This window comes from Podarcis tiliguerta (assembly GCF_965153285.1).
Source record: "Podarcis tiliguerta genome assembly, chromosome: 1".
NCBI classification, from domain to species: domain Eukaryota; kingdom Metazoa; phylum Chordata; class Lepidosauria; order Squamata; family Lacertidae; genus Podarcis; species Podarcis tiliguerta.
The window spans coordinates 24415267-24431353 of NC_139534.1; the positions used below are offsets into that span (position 1 = coordinate 24415267).

The window sequence follows — 16087 nt, forward strand, 5'->3', positions numbered from 1 at the left end:
GTGCAGTTGTTCTACACAACTCCCTGTCACAATTCCCTGAACCTGACAAGCCTGATATTTTAAACCTCCTTTGCTGGAATAGATGAGCCCACATAATTAAACTGCATTTGCTGGAATAGCAGACGCCATTTCATGATGTTTTGCCAGCCATACACTAAACCACCACTTCTCTGCCTCAACAAGGAAGGACGGTGCTGGCCACTAACTTGGATGGCTGCAAAAGAGAACTCGACCAAACCTTTCCATTCTTCAGGAAATCAGCCCTGAGTGCTCACTGGAAGGACAGATCCTGAAGCTGAGGCTCCAATACTTTGGCCACCTCATGAGAAGAGAAGACTCACTGGAAAAGACCCTGATGTTGGGAAAGATGGAGGGCACAAGGAGAAGGGGACGACAGAGGACGAGATGGTTGGACAGTGTTCTCGAAGCTACCAGCATGAGTTTGACCAAACTGCGGGAGGCAGTGGAAAACAGGAGTGCCTGGCGTGCTCTGGCCCTTGGGGTCACGACGAGTCGGACACGACTAAATGACTAAACAACAACAAAGGGTATCAAAGGCTCCGAGCCGCAATGGCGATGTTCTGCCTCCATTTTGGGTTAGCCTCATTTGCAAGGACTCACTCAGCCATGTTATTCTTTACCTGCAATACGAATCTGTTCAGGTGTGGAGAATATAAAAGCAGACTGATGATAATAATACTGTAAGAGGAATGGGACAACAGAAGTTTTGTTGTTGTTGTCAAAATTCATTTTCAGGCACTCATCAGGAAGGATTTGATTTGCCATCAACTTTTTGAAGATTACATATCGCTCAATGCACTGTGTTAACACGCCTCCCCCCCCCCCCAAGCCCCACACACATTCTGGGTCGTAAGTATCATTAATCAGTTTTGTACAGCTTGCATTAAATCATTTTCAGGGAGTAATTGCTGAAGTTGATTTATGATTCTAATGCCGAAGCTGGCAGTTCAGAGGCTCAGTTTGGCAGAAAGATTAAATGAAAGAAAGAAGGGAAAGAAGGGAAGGAAGGAAGCAAGGAAGTCTGTTTTCCCCTCCTCCATAGCGTGAAGACAAGCAAGGGGAGCGGAGCATAATGGCATCCTATTTACATCAGGCATGGAGATTTACAGACTGGGGACTGTCACAGGTGAAAAGAAGTTAGCTAATGAAATCTGAACTTGTGCCACAGAGACGTGGCATTGCTTGCCTCCAGTCTTCTTTCTCCCTGTGAATAATTCATTGAGGAACAACTTTTCACCTCTGAAAGTCAAAGGTAAATTTCCTGTAGATTTCTCTCTCTGCGTATATGTGTGCTTGTTTGCTTAATTGCTTCTTAAATATAAAACGAAGCATGCACGCCAACTTCTAGGACCTGAGGCAGTTTCTCCCTCTCCCCCATATATTTTTAGGGGTCTGGACCCCCTCAATGTTCAGAGGGTGTTCAGCTATGACCCCTGGCTCCCTGAGACATCACAAATGTGACCTCTGGGCATTGTGTTGGGCCCCCTCAATCAGCTTGCGAAGATGGCGTCTCTGGAACGAAGCAATACAAACACACAAGTGCGTACACACACACACACAGAGAGAGGGAGAGGGAGAGAGAGAGAGAGAGAGAGAGAGAACAATAACAACCACCCACCACTCACTGACTATTTCATTCCCGGAGTAGGGGACCATGAAATAATAAAAAAATATATGGGGGGGGGGGAGAACAAAGTTCAGAATCAAAAATTACAGATTCCATAAAAACAAATTCAGTCAGTAATATTAACGGCTCTGTCATAAAGCAGACAAAACAAAAAATGTCAAAGCCTTATTTTCAGGTGACTTGACCCAAGATTTGTAAAAGGGCAACTTTCTTTGCAATACTTCTCAGCACCATACATCATTTGCCCTAAAAGTGTCAGAAACAAAGGTGAGGCAAAATTCAAGCCACCAGGGTCACATTCATATTATTATTATTATTATTATTATTATTATTATTATTATTAACGTACCGCCCTATACCTGGAGGTCTCAGGGCGGTTCACAGAAAAGATAGGGTGGGTCACAGAACACTATAGCAGTTTCTAGGATAATAATAATAATAATAATAATAATAATAATAATAATAATAATAATATATTTATATCCCGCCCTCCCCAGCCGAAGCCAGGCTCAGAGTGGCTAACAACAGTAAAAATAACACAGTTCACATAAAATCACAATCAATTAATTGAAATACATTCTAAAATCAATTCATTCTAAAATCAATTCAGAGTCAAATTAATGGCAACCATTGATTGGGCTAGAGTTCTATGAGGATTACAAAGCCATTACTGTTAAGGATATTAGATGTTTAATTTTCCTGAAATGGGAATATTTATTTGTGTAGCTGTACGTATTTTAAAAGAGGGAGGGGTTTCTTTAAGGAACACCTCTCATGTGATTGTGAGGTATTTTTTGACAGTTAGTGAGTTTGTCTGTCCAGCTGTTACTGCATCTCCGTGGTGTGTCTGTGAGGAGAATACACGACACCGTAAAAGACAGTTGTATTTCTGTCATAAGTCAGACAGAGGGTGATCCCTATAATGCAAATAGGGAGAATTCTGTCCAGGAGATTTCTTTATAAAGAATAAAGAAACAACTCTTTGCTAAGGTAAAGAGTGAAGTAGCAACTAAGTGAGATTGGACCCATGTTCGTATGAACATGAGCATGTAAACATGTTCTTCATTTTGATATTTATTAAAAGAATCTATTCAGTTACCCAGAAGAGTTATTAGCCTTTTTGGCTCTAAGCTACTCTGCTACTTCACATCATGTTGAATTTTTCAATTATCAAATCGCAATTACCCTGTGTATTCCCAAATTTCCTGAAAGAAAGGCTAGTCATTTTGCAGAGATGCTCAAGAAGCTGAATGTAATTCTGAATCTTTTGAATGCAGTTGAATCTGAAACCCTTCGGAAGGTTCCGGAACTGCTGTGCATGCTTCTGAAGCCGCAGCGGGTGGGCAACGTGGCTAAAATTTCAAGTGTACTTTGGGGAATGACACTTGACACAAGGCATTACTTGTTTCTTAAAACTCTCTAAAGTGCAAAGGGAGACCAATTATTATTTTGAGACAACTTTACGCAGCACCAGAAGTACATTCTTCTTCAATGAGCCTTCTGGGTCAGAGATAGTGTTAGAAACTGAGATATGATAGCTAGGAGCTAAAAGGCACCTTAAACCTAGGTTATGGGCGCAACAATGGAATGTCTAGGTTCGTATTTTAAATAACAAGAATATCAAGGTGAAAATGAACTGCAGCTAAATTATTATGCTCATTTTTCACATGGTCTAGTCCTTCCCCTGGCCACTCTCCTAATATTCTCCAGTCTTCAGAGTAGCTGGAAGTGGGACGGCAGAAAAAGGTCCTCCTTTCCTTCCACTCTGCAGTTTTAATCTGAATTCTCAGGCACAGTACTGAGCCCAGAACTCAGAAAGTACTCATGCTAATGAAATTCCCTGTCACAAAATGCGCCTAGAACAATGGAAGTTTCGAAAAATGGTCAGAGATGGGCCAATGTAATATATTAGAGTTTATGTTCTGGTTCTCTCCATGCTGTTTTCAGGCTAAACACCTGCAACCCTTGTCCTAACAAAAATTTGGGATAAATAATAATTTATTATCATTCTTAATTACCTGCCCTTCACCCTATGGTCCCAGGCTTCTTTTTTCACCTTGAAACCATGCTGAGATCTCCCTCTAAAATGTGGCTGCTTCCTGTTGAAAAGGACTAGCAAGAAGTTATGGGCACCAGATAGTTTGTGCAAATAAACAAATGTCAGCCCATCCATTGTTGATAATGGATCTCTTTTTCCAAATGGCTAATATGCATTGTCCATAACCCACAGCAGAATATCTTTTTGAAGCAACTAAAACAAGGGCATTTACCAGTCGCAGATCATCTTGCTCCAAAACTTCATTAGGCAAAAGTTTCCATCCAGTGTTTTAAAACGTATAATGCCAAAACAGCTCCCCCCTGCTTGAGCGAAAATAACCCCACATCCTTTCACGCATTTTCTATACACACCAGCCTTCAAACTCTTATGGACCACATGTTGTAGCTAAGGTACAGTCCCTTCTAAAAGCCCAGCAGCAAATGTGATTTAGAAATTTCCAAACATATGCGGGTGTACAACACAGGCCATTCATCCCAAGGTTCACTAGCTTCACCTGGCTATCCAAAATTAATTCCAGGTTGTTGTTGTTTTTTAGTGGCACTACTATGCTACAAATTAAGCAGTGTGATTCAACGATACCATATGGGGAATGTTTCTGGGCCAGTGAGCCATGTATCAAAAAGACAGCTCTACTTGAACTATAATGGCACCAGACTGCTGGAGTTCATTTCGGAAGTGTTTTGTGCAGGGATGTGTGCTCAGGGCATCGCTCACTTTAGCAAGGAATCCAAAGGTGTTTCAACCACCTTATCCTATGCCAGGCACAGGCAAACTCCAGCCTTCCAGATGTTTGGGACTACAATTCCCATCATCCCTAGCTAACAGGACCAGTGGTCAGGGATGATGGGAATTGTAGTCCCAAACATCTGGAGGGCCGGAGTTTGCCTATGCCTGTCTTATGCCATGCCAAGCTCGAGTGCAGCGAAGAGAATGCTCTGCATTGTTCCATCCATTTCCAGGTTCTTAGATCATCATCACCATCTTCTAAAAAACTTTGCCCTCACATTGGAAACAGTGGGAAGAAAAAGGGAGGGAGAAAATTACAGGTGACTCTCAACACGTATGCATTTTTAACCCTGCTTGCTGCTGCTCCCCCAACACAGCTCTTTTTCCCATACTGATGTTGGTACTCCAGTTGAATGATCCAGTGGTGGCAGGGAGGACCTGACATTGGATTCTTCTATGATTCTATGGAGGTCTTTAAGCAGAGGCTAGACAACCGTATGTCAGGAGTGCTCTGATGGTGTTTCCTGCTTGGCAGGGGGTTGGACTCGATGGCCCTTGTGGTCTCTTCCAATTCTATGATTCTATTCTATGGATCTTCTTCTCCAACGTCAGGGAGGGAGACCCGATCTGTCCTATGGGCTCCTGGAATGCCCTCCCAAGGACCAGAGAACTGCAGCCTTAGGTAGGTGTATCTCATACGGTTTTCCATTATTGCTTTCACCGAATTAAAAACACAGCACAGCAAGACATTAAGCATTCCACAGTGATATGCAAAGTACATTATATCCATGTATTCATAATTTCAGTCATTCATTAACAATGACGGTGTAATCAAGTGACTGTGCCGCCGTTTGGTAACTTCCTAGTGTGCTGTGCCATAATGATGCTGTTTTCAAACAGAGGTCTCATTTAAAGGTTCCACGCGAATTCTTTTGCTCATTAATAAACAGTTTGCTATTTTTCCATGTTGTTTTATTAAAAACGTGCCTTCTTTAAAAAATACACATATATTTTACTCTTTACAGACTGCAGGTAAAGATGTTTTTGGAGATTATCCTTGTTGTCCCAAACGACACCTGGTGTGTCTTCGGTATTCGGATCACCTTTATAAAATGAAGTGGGGGAACCCAAGGGAAGAAAAGGGCCGGAACAGCAATATATTAAGAGAAGAGACACTTAATTTTATAAATATCTTATTTTCTGTACATTATTGCATTGGGAGCCACAACTCTATGCAGCGTCATCATATAGGAAAGAAGTTTAGAAATGGCAAATATATTTATGAATAAATACACTGGTCCGCTGCCTCAACAAGCGCGAAATGTGGTAAACATATAAATTAGGAAACTCTCTTTTGAAACGGTTGTTTAGCAACACCAGTGGGAGGGGTGTGGGAACCAAAGCAAAATAAGTTAAATGAAAATAGTAAATGAGTCACAATCTTAACGATCTCATATATGGCTTTCTTATTCTGGATCTCTCTAAATAAAATGTTAAATTAAAGACATACATTAAATTCTTTAAAAGAAAAAGCTCCAGGGCTGCTCTGCTTCCAAACATTTACACGGCAACTAAAATGCTTTAAAATCGAAGGAGAGGTAAAACTCGGGTACTACACAAAATACACTAGCACGGAGCCCCAAAACAACACACAATCCCTAGCAACAGGAGCACATAGGAAATAAGTTGCAATCTGTTCTCGAGCTGTCGTCAGCAATTCAAGCATTTGTTTCACCTAGTTTTTGCTGCAGTGAGGGAGGAAGATCCTAGTTTTCAAGCCAGACAGGAAAATATCCCATGTTCTTTGTTGTTTTTTTAACGCATGTCGTGTGTCTAAGTTAAAAAGCAGATGAACTCTCGCTATATTTTGTGCACAATTAAACGTTTCGTAAACCATCGATCCAAGTTGTGTTCGTTGAAACAACCAAACGAAACCAACTCCAAAACAAACAACAAGCCTCTGTTGTCTAGATTGCAATACCCGTCGATGCAGAGTCCCACAACCCGCTTTCAAGCGTTAGTGCCTTAAAAACGCAGTCACTGGAAAAATACAGAATCTTTATTTGCTTCCTCCGGTCTCTCTTCCAAATGGCCGTAGCAATGAGATGCTGTTGATTCAACCATCAGTAGGGTGCAAACAGGATAGATGTGGGAGTAGCTCGGATGGGGCCGTGCCCTGCCCTTAGGAGAGCCGTGGGTATTGCAGGTGTCTGGAACAAGGTCGCTGAAGGACGTGGAGGAAGAGTCAAAGCAGTAGATACTGCAGCAGCGGCGGCGGCAGCAAGAGGAGACGAAAGGAACGCAGGGGCCAATGGCTTAATCATATCTTTCTGGAATGCGAGTTTTGCCTACAGGAAGAAGGGGTGAAAAACATTAAATGGTAATTTCACCCATTTATGAGACCCACCAAAAAGGAGGGGGGGAATCCACACAACAACAACAACAACAACAACCAGTGCTGTTTTTCAAGAACAGTTAAGTGCCAGAACTCAACAAAAAGTTGTTACAGTCAGTCTCTGGGAGACTTGAGGCAGCCCTGAACAAGTTTGACAACAGCCACATTCACCACCTGCGGACGTGCTAAAAACTATGGCAAGCAGTCTCCCTAGCTGGTTTGGGGGTCGCCCCTGGTTCTGGTGCAGGTCTAATAAATACTCCCTCACCTCCCTTGTTCTCTTAGATTCAGGCAGTTGGCTAGGGCAGCTAGGAAGGGCCCTTGCACAAATGCACACACATGCAACGGCAGAGGCCTGGCTGGAAAGCTTAAAGCCCGCTGCCGCTACACAGGAGTCAGATTGATGAAAAGGAAATACAAATTGGCCCCGCCCTATAGCTTGACCAATTATGGCTAGGAGCAGCTAGGAGCTAAGTGGAGTCATAGATCTAAAAAAAGAAGAAGTATAGACTCAAATATGCAGGCCAGCTTCTGTTTTGACATGAAATGTTTGTGTCGGGCTTCTCAGAGGTATGTAAACACAAGAAGCAGGAGGGGAGAGGTGCCCGAACTGTGCTCTGGCGTGCTCCAGCTGAAAAAAGCACTAATTATTATTATTATTATTATTATTATTATTATTATTATTATTTAAATTTTTTAATCGCCCTTTATGCGAAGATTTTAGGGCAGTTCACAATATAAAATGGGGGGGGGGGGAAACAAATAAATGCCCCCAACCTCCACAGGGAAGACCAGCAGCAATGAGGACCTTTTATCAGCTTGGGCTAGTTTACCTGTTCTGCCCCTACCAAGGAAAGAAAAGCAGACCTTGCCATGGTTACTTGTTACCTGCTTACATGCAGACTAGACGAGTGCAATGCACCAAATGTGGAGCACCCTTTGAAGATGGTTTGTAAGTTCCAGTTCAGCACCTTGTGACAACCAAGGGGTTCCCTTGCCCTCCTTACAAGCTCAGCTACATTAGTAAGTACGAGAGACAGCAGGGCCTTTTCCATAGTGACCCCATCAGTGCTGAACTCCCTCCTATGGGATGTACATTTGGCCCTTCCTTTTCTTCAGTTACTTTACTGACTTTTTCCTGTTTCAATTGCTAATGCTTATGCATGCTTTAAACATTACTATTTGTTCAGTGTTTTATCTTTATTGGGTTTGCATATGTTAATGTTATTTTTAACAGATTCTATATATATATATATATATATATATGCAGGTTTTGGTGTCCTCGGGTGTCTTCCCGTGTAAAAGTTGGGGTGTCTAGGCGACGTTTCGACGAGGTCTCACTCGTCATCTTCAGGCTGGTGCTTTCGGCTTCTTGTTACTGGAACAGAGCAGGATCTCAGTGTTTGAGTTCCTATAAATACTGTTGAGGAGGTGTGGTGTATAGCCTCCAATGTTCTGGGCAGAGAGGAGGTTCCCAGGCTAGTGTGCCTTTTCTTCTTTTGTTCCTTAATTACTTGAGGGATATCTTGAGTGATTTCTTGAGTGATTTCCTGAATCCCACTTAGGTGGGTCATTAGGTGTGGATTAGTTGCTAAAGCCTTCGTGTCTTGAACTCTTGAACTTTGTGAAGAGTTTTTCTGAGAAGATGGCTGTACTGCACTTGGTTGTGCTCTGGCTTGGCTTCGTGTATAGGGGCGAGCTGTGGTTTTGTGGCCTGTGCCAGCCAGATCTGTGTAGGGATTGCAGGGGAGTGCAGCATCCGGAGGTGCCACCCTGGTTTGGCTACTGGATGGTGTCTGTAGTTTATCTGTGGAGAGGGTCTGGGTTTGGGTCTGGTGTGGTTGATTGGTGATGGCGTTCTGTGTGCCTCTGGATCTGGTGTCAGATTTTGTGGGGAGGGCTAATTTCCAGATGTCTGGCAAGCGGGATGTGTCGTCACGCTTGTTCATGTTGTGAGGGTGTTTCTCTATCTCGATGGCTTTCATGATTATTCTCTTGTGGTGATGTTCCATGTTAAAGAGCAATTTGGAATCTGCAAAATTAATTTCGTGTCCTGTTTCTTTCATGTGTTGGAAAAGAGAGGAAGTTTTTTCTTCTTTTTTGACGGCATTCTTGTGTTCTGCGATACGTGCATTTATTCGTCTGTTTGTTTGTCCAATGTACGTGGCTGGGCAGACTTTGCAGGGTATTTCATAGACCCCTTGGTTTTCCAACTGAATTTTATCCTTGGGGTTTCTGAGGATATTGGCTATTTTTTGGTTGGTGCAAAAGGCTGTTTTGATATTGTGTTTATGGAGGATTTTGCTAATTTTATCTGTAGTGCCCTTGATATAAGGAAGGAGGGCTATGCCATTGTTTTCTTCTGTGTCTTGGTTTTTGGGGGGTGTTTCTTTTTGGATTAGCTTCGTAACCCTGTTTTGCTGGTATCCATTGGCAATTAACACATTTGAGAGATTCTGTAACTCAGTTGTCAAGTGGTCTTCGTCAGCCAGGCGTTTGGTTCTGGAGATGAGAGTCTTGGCTACGGAGTTTATTTGTGCAGGGTGGTGGTGTGATTGTGCATGTAAGTAGCGGTTGGTGTGTGTTTTTTTCCGGTAGATAGTGTGTCCTAGGGAGCCATCAGGTTTTTTGTAGATTAGGACGTCAAGGAAGGGAAGTTGGTTGTTGGCTTCTATTTCCATGGTGAATTGTATTTTGGGGTGTAGGCTGTTGAGATGTGTGAGGAAGCTATCCAGTTTTTCCTTACCGTGTGGCCAAATTACAAAGGTGTCGTCAACATATCTGAGCCAAAGTTTGGGTTTGTGTTCTGACTTGTCTAAAGCATATATATATGCTTTCGTAGATTTTCACGGGTACAGGAATGCAGGTTTTGGTGTCCTCGGGTGTCTTCCCGTGTAAAAGTTGGGGTGTCTAGGCGACGTTTCGACGAGGTCTCACTCGTCATCTTCAGGCTGGTGCTTTCGGCTTCTTGTTACTGGAACAGAGCAGGATCTCAGTGTTTGAGTTCCTATAAATACTGTTGAGGAGGTGTGGTGTATAGCCTCCAATGTTCTGGGCAGAGAGGAGGTTCCCAGGCTAGTGTGCCTTTTCTTCTTTTGTTCCTTAATTACTTGAGGGATATCTTGAGTGATTTCTTGAGTGATTTCCTGAATCCCACTTAGGTGGGTCATTAGGTGTGGATTAGTTGCTAAAGCCTTCGTGTCTTGAACTCTTGAACTTTGTGAAGAGTTTTTCTGAGAAGATGGCTGTACTGCACTTGGTTGTGCTCTGGCTTGGCTTCGTGTATAGGGGCGAGCTGTGGTTTTGTGGCCTGTGCCAGCCAGATCTGTGTAGGGATTGCAGGGGGGTGCAGCATCCGGAGGTGCCACCCTGGTTTGGCTACTGGATGGTGTCTGTAATTTATCTGTGGAGAGGGTCTGGGTTTGGGTCTGGTGTGGTTGATTGGTGATGGCGTTCTGTGTGCCTCTGGATCTGGTGTCAGATTTTGTGGGGAGGGCTAATTTCCAGATGTCTGGCAAGCGGGATGTGTCGTCACGCTTGTTCATGTTGTGAGGGTGTTTCTCTATCTCGATGGCTTCCATGATTATTCTCTTGTGGTGATGTTCCATGTTAAAGAGCAATTTGGAATCTGCAAAATTAATTTCGTGTCCTGTTTCTTTCATGTGTTGGAAAAGAGAGGAAAAAAAGAAGAAAAAACTTCCTCTCTTTTCCAACACATGAAAGAAACAGGACACGAAATTAATTTTGCAGATTCCAAATTGCTCTTTAACATGGAACATCACCACAAGAGAATAATCATGGAAGCCATCGAGATAGAGAAACACCCTCACAACATGAACAAGCGTGACGACACATCCCGCTTGCCAGACATCTGGAAATTAGCCCTCCCCACAAAATCTGACACCAGATCCAGAGGCACACAGAACGCCATCACCAATCAACCACACCAGACCCAAACCCAGACCCTCTCCACAGATAAATTACAGACACCATCCAGTAGCCAAACCAGGGTGGCACCTCCGGATGCTGCACCCCCCTGCAATCCCTACACAGATCTGGCTGGCACAGGCCACAAAACCACAGCTCGCCCCTATACACGAAGCCAAGCCAGAGCACAACCAAGTGCAGTACAGCCATCTTCTCAGAAAAACTCTTCACAAAGTTCAAGAGTTCAAGACACGAAGGCTTTAGCAACTAATCCACACCTAATGACCCACCTAAGTGGGATTCAGGAAATCACTCAAGAAATCACTCAAGATATCCCTCAAGTAATTAAGGAACAAAAGAAGAAAAGGCACACTAGCCTGGGAACCTCCTCTCTGCCCAGAACATTGGAGGCTATACACCACACCTCCTCAACAGTATTTATAGGAACTCAAACACTGAGATCCTGCTCTGTTCCAGTAACAAGAAGCCGAAAGCACCAGCCTGAAGATGACGAGTGAGACCTCGTCGAAACGTCGCCTAGACACCCCAACTTTTACACGGGAAGACACCCGAGGACACCAAAACCTGCATATATATATATATATATATATATAAAATTACATTGTGCTGCACTGATCATGTTGTAAGCTGTTTTCTGGAGGATTTTGCCTGGAAAAGTGGGGTATAAATACCTAAGCAAACGAGTAAGTCCTTAAAATTCCACCTCCTCCTTTTTTAAATTTTCTGCCCAGGAGGTTAAAAACATCCAAGTGATACCATAACACTGTAAAGCAGACTGCAATTAGCTATTTGCATTAAGGTTAACCTTCTACCGAATGTCAATATCGCTGCGCATTATATGGATTAGCAGAATTGACCCACTAAAATGTTTCTTGCCAAGGTTAATGTGATTATTTTTCTAAAGGGCACTGACAGCCTACCATTACTGGTATATTTTCTTCGTTTTCGCTTCTATTTGTGGATAGGAGTCAGCAGGTGATTTCCCCCCGACAGCTAAAATTAGCATGCACAAGTGGTTAATGCACTTTATTAACTGAGAAAGACGTGTATGCAGAGTCGCCTGATAGCATCTCTTGAGGAAGTCAGCTTCATGGACCCTGACTATACTTTCAGAGACAACAGGGATGGTCAAAGTCCTGAAAACATTGTACAAGCAGCAATGTACAAAGTTGGTCCTGAGAGCTCACTGCCTGCTTACAGATACAAATTAAACACTTAACTGGGTCTTGTGCTCCAGCACGCACCTGTTTCAGCTCCCCTACCGTGAAACTAATAAGTGGATATAGCCTGAAGCATTTTAATTTTATTCTTTATAATTATGCAAGGATATTAGTGTTTGTTTGTTTGCTTGCTTGCTTCTAAAGGTCATTTGGAACGTGCTGCACTTTAAAACTGAGAATATACGTTCCTTAGGCGTCCTTGGCTTGCAGCGCACCGTGGATGCACTCCAGGTTCGTTAAAAATAATGGTCGCCGACTTCAGTGGGGAGCCTCTTTCTGTAGGAGGCTCACACCCACCGTAAGAACATAAGAAGAGTCTGACGGATCAGGGAAATGGCCCAGCTGCTCCAGCCTCCTGGCCACGCAAGACCCAAGCAAACTCTCCCTTCCTGCGCTTCCCAGCAACTCGTATCTAGAAGCATCACTGCATCCGACCCTTAAGGCAGAGCATAGCCATCATGGCTAGCAGCCCTTGAGAGCCTCTTCTAGACATCTTCCCTAACACAGAGATGGTCACAGAATCTCCCAACACTGTATCCTGGACATGAGTGCCCACGAAAGAGAAATTATGTGGGGAAGGATTTCTACATTGCAAGATAAGCTCTGTTTTTTTGAGGACTTGGAACTATTCCGTAGCACCACAGTATTTTTAATAGCTGCCGTTGGAATGGGCAAGAGGAAGGTGAGAAACAATCAAGAGAAATGCAGTGGAGTCTGTTCTGCCCTCTAGGGTTCAATTTAAGCATTGCCTGCTGCTGTTGCCTTCAGTTGGAACCATGAGAAGAACGGGACATTGCAGAAAGGCTTGCTTAAAGGCAGAAACGTATTCCCCTAACGTTCACTGCTTTGGCCTTTAAAAGAGATGGAGTGCGTTTCTAAAAAGAAAAATAAGACACACTACTCGTTCCATTTCAGATGGTTTATTCCTCCCCTCCAGCAGCAGCTAACTTCCTTTGTGTGTGGACTGGCAGATTCACATTTGACATACACCTAAACTTGAATGCACTTGGAATCCCCCAGTTACGGAAAAATATAATGCTACGCTCAGGCAACACTTACTGCTAGAATACTTGGACTTCGTTGTAGTTTGTTATAAGGGCTATATTTCGGTTTTGTAGGCTTCCCTGCAACTCTGTCCTTGTGTCTTCTGCTGGAAATGTGCTGGAAATGTAAAACAAAACAAAAAATGTTCAGTTTAAAAGTCATTACCTAATACTGGATGATATCTAATGTTAGTCATAATTGGAGCAAACTCAAAGGAATCAGGGGACTTCAGTTACACGAGTCCAACCCACTCGGGTTTGACTAACACTGTATATCACCAGCTGCAGTTATTGTGCAAATCTGTGAACTTACTCCAAGAAAATAAACTGCATAGAGCTCCAGCAGAAGATTTAGATTTCAGGAGTAAAACCCCTGTAAAACCATGCAACCGGAACATTTAGATATTATGATTGTACAAATCAGGTTAAAAAAACTCCCAAACTTATTACTTAAAATCTGTGTATACTCAGATTTTCATTAGGTAAAGGTACCCCTGCTCGTACGGGCCAGTCTTGACAGACTCTAGGGTTGTGCGCTCATCTCACTCTATAGGCCGGGGGCCAGCGCTGTCCGGAGACACTTCCGGGTCACGTGGCCAGCATGACAAGCTGCATCTGGCGAGCCAGCGCAGCACACGGAACGCCGTTTACCTTCCCGCTAGTAAGCGGTCCCTATTTATCTACTTGCACCCGGGGGTGCTTTCAAAATGCTAGGTTGGCAGGCACTGGGACCGAGCGACGGGAGCGCACCCCACCGCGGGGATTCGAACCGCGACCTTTCGATCGGCAAGCCCTAGGCGCTGAGGCTTTTACCCATAGAGCCAGCCGCGTCCCTCAGATTTTCATTAGGAGACAATAAAATCAAAGCGATAGATTGTGCATCAAAAGAGCAAGAGGAGAAGGTGCTGGATGACAGCACTGGTCTTACTATGTGAAATTGCCAGCAGCAGATGGATGGTGATGATCCAGGAAAGAAGTGAATTCTCATCCCTATATATTTAAGCACTGGGAGGCTGCAAGTGCTGCAGCCAGCACACAGTGGCTGACTGGAATCATCCTGGCTTGTACACAAGCTGTTCTCATCAACAGAGGAAGTGGCTCTCAGCCATTGGCAAATCCTGCCTAAATATTTTCAGACTTGTTCTTGAGCACCTATGAGGTTTATATATCTGCCAATTTAAAAGCAAAACCTGAGATTCAGGATCTGGTACCCTATTTTTGCATAAGGCAGCTGGATTCCTTTGCTAACATCTGGGAAGTGGAATTTGGTCTGCCAAATTAAAATTAGCCACTTAATCCGACGAGCGTGTGATACGAAACAAAGGACTCCCGTGATCTATGAATGTGGCATGCGCTCTGCAAACCCAGTGATTCCTGATGCTGTCGCCATACCTGCTTAAGTTGGATTTCTGAGTTGACGTGGACGTCACAGATCTCACAATGAAATGTTTTGTTCTGCAGTCCTGAGCCCATAGTGACATTCTGAGCCTTCAGCCTGGATCCTGGTCTAGGGTAAGACTTGATTGGACCGGCACCATTCCGAGCCTCAACCATTGTCTTGTGCTTGGAACCTGATGAGCCACATTGCAAAGGCATCAGAGATTGTTTCTCCCTTAAATGACCAACTAAACATTTTCAGCCGTAATACCATTTCCATCACTTTCCATATTTACACATAGGGTAAATATGAAGGAAGGGCTTTGCTTTTTTTGTTACCTGCCCAAAGGCTTTTTTCCTTCTTTTTCCTTGGGTTTTTGCAAGTGAACAATATTTTATTACAAGCAGTAACAAAACAACACCCCACCCACCAAACCCAGGAGAGAATAAAACAACGAAAACTTAACATGTCAACATGGAAAGCCAGTACGGAGATGACTACATTATATACAGGTAAGTATAACTGCATTTATGTATTTAATCCATCCTTTTAATCAAGAAGTCCATATTTCTCTCCTTGGCTTGTGTAAGGAATCGTGTAGGTTGTTTTCTGAAATGTAAGAAATCAAGATGCACCAGGTAGAATAGAGAAGTTCGACTGCTTCTTTGCCTTCCTGGCACAAGGTTTACCAGTTATATTCTTGGCCATTGCAACCTTCCAAACATTATACTAAGCCTTTTTGTTTGCCATGTGTAGGGAACTTGTGATGATGCTGGGCTCCTATCAGCCCAGGTCAAAATGGCCAATGGTAAGTGTTAGGGCTCCAAGGGGTTACTCGAGAGCAAGCAGGCAAATGCCTCCCTGCTCGGCTGTGAAGCCTTGCTTTTGATGCCAAAATAAACTTTATCTGTCCAGAGCGCCACTCTCCCGTGGCAGGCTCATTCACTGGCAGAATCCGTGAGTGGGTGGTCCTTAAACCTTCCCCAGCAAAGTAGTTTCTTGACGCCCAGTCTGTGCCTTCCCTCTCGGCGCGAAAGCTTACTGCGCAAGGAGGGCGTGAGTAACAGAGGACCTCTCTCCTCCCCGCTTTGCCCAGGCAAGGTGTCCTGGCACCGCCTAGCCTCCTCCGAGCCCTGAAGCTCCTCTCCACTGGAGGCGTGGTTACTCTCCTCCGCTGAGGAGGAGCTGCTTCCCACGATCTTTGGGGGCTCTCTGTAATCCATCCGGCTTTTCCCATCTCCCCCCTGAGCCGATGGCAGTTCCCTGACAGTAAGGGATGATGGGAGTCCATCTAGAAGACTCGTGTTTCCCATCCCTGTTCTGTGAAGTTAAGTTTTCAAATGCTTCTCAGTGAGAAACCCTTTGCAGAACTGTGAGATTGTTCAGGCACCACCTATCATTACAGGCACTGATTAAGATAAATCCTCTTTTGCCACATAATCCATAGTTCCAACTATATAGATCTTTGTGACCTTCTAAAAGAGTCCTCCAGAACCCACCACTTTAGAATCCTTGGCATAGGAGGAGGAAAATATTTTCCCCCAGGAAATAGAGTTTTCCTCACAATTACTTCCTTTTGATCTGTAAGTCATTTTTGCCATCTTAAAAAAATAGTTTTTCATTTCAGCACAAAGGAGGAGTGCTGGAAAATCATGTGCTACAAATGAAAG

The 16087-nt window shown here is 43.7% G+C and overlaps 1 protein-coding gene and 1 long non-coding RNA gene across 8 annotated transcripts in view; one reads left to right on the forward strand and one right to left on the reverse strand.

Moving 5' to 3' along the window:
- The window catches only part of LOC310665533, a 229526-nt gene that overhangs the window by 118978 nt on the left and 94461 nt on the right, over positions 1 to 16087 (forward strand). The gene's annotated exons all lie outside the window — the stretch shown is intronic.
- ZNF385B (zinc finger protein 385B) overlaps positions 5384 to 16087 on the reverse strand; it is a 190675-nt gene continuing 179971 nt past the window's right edge. For all 7 annotated transcript variants that reach the window (XM_083410137.1, XM_083410140.1, XM_083410136.1 and 4 more), the window contains 3 exons: positions 14432 to 14610; positions 13056 to 13157; positions 5384 to 6781 (listed from right to left, as the gene is read on the reverse strand). In XM_083410137.1, coding sequence (XP_083266263.1) covers positions 6557 to 6781; positions 13056 to 13157; positions 14432 to 14610 — 506 coding nt within the window. In that variant the 3' untranslated portion in view covers positions 5384 to 6556. The remainder of the gene's footprint in view (positions 6782 to 13055; positions 13158 to 14431; positions 14611 to 16087) is intronic.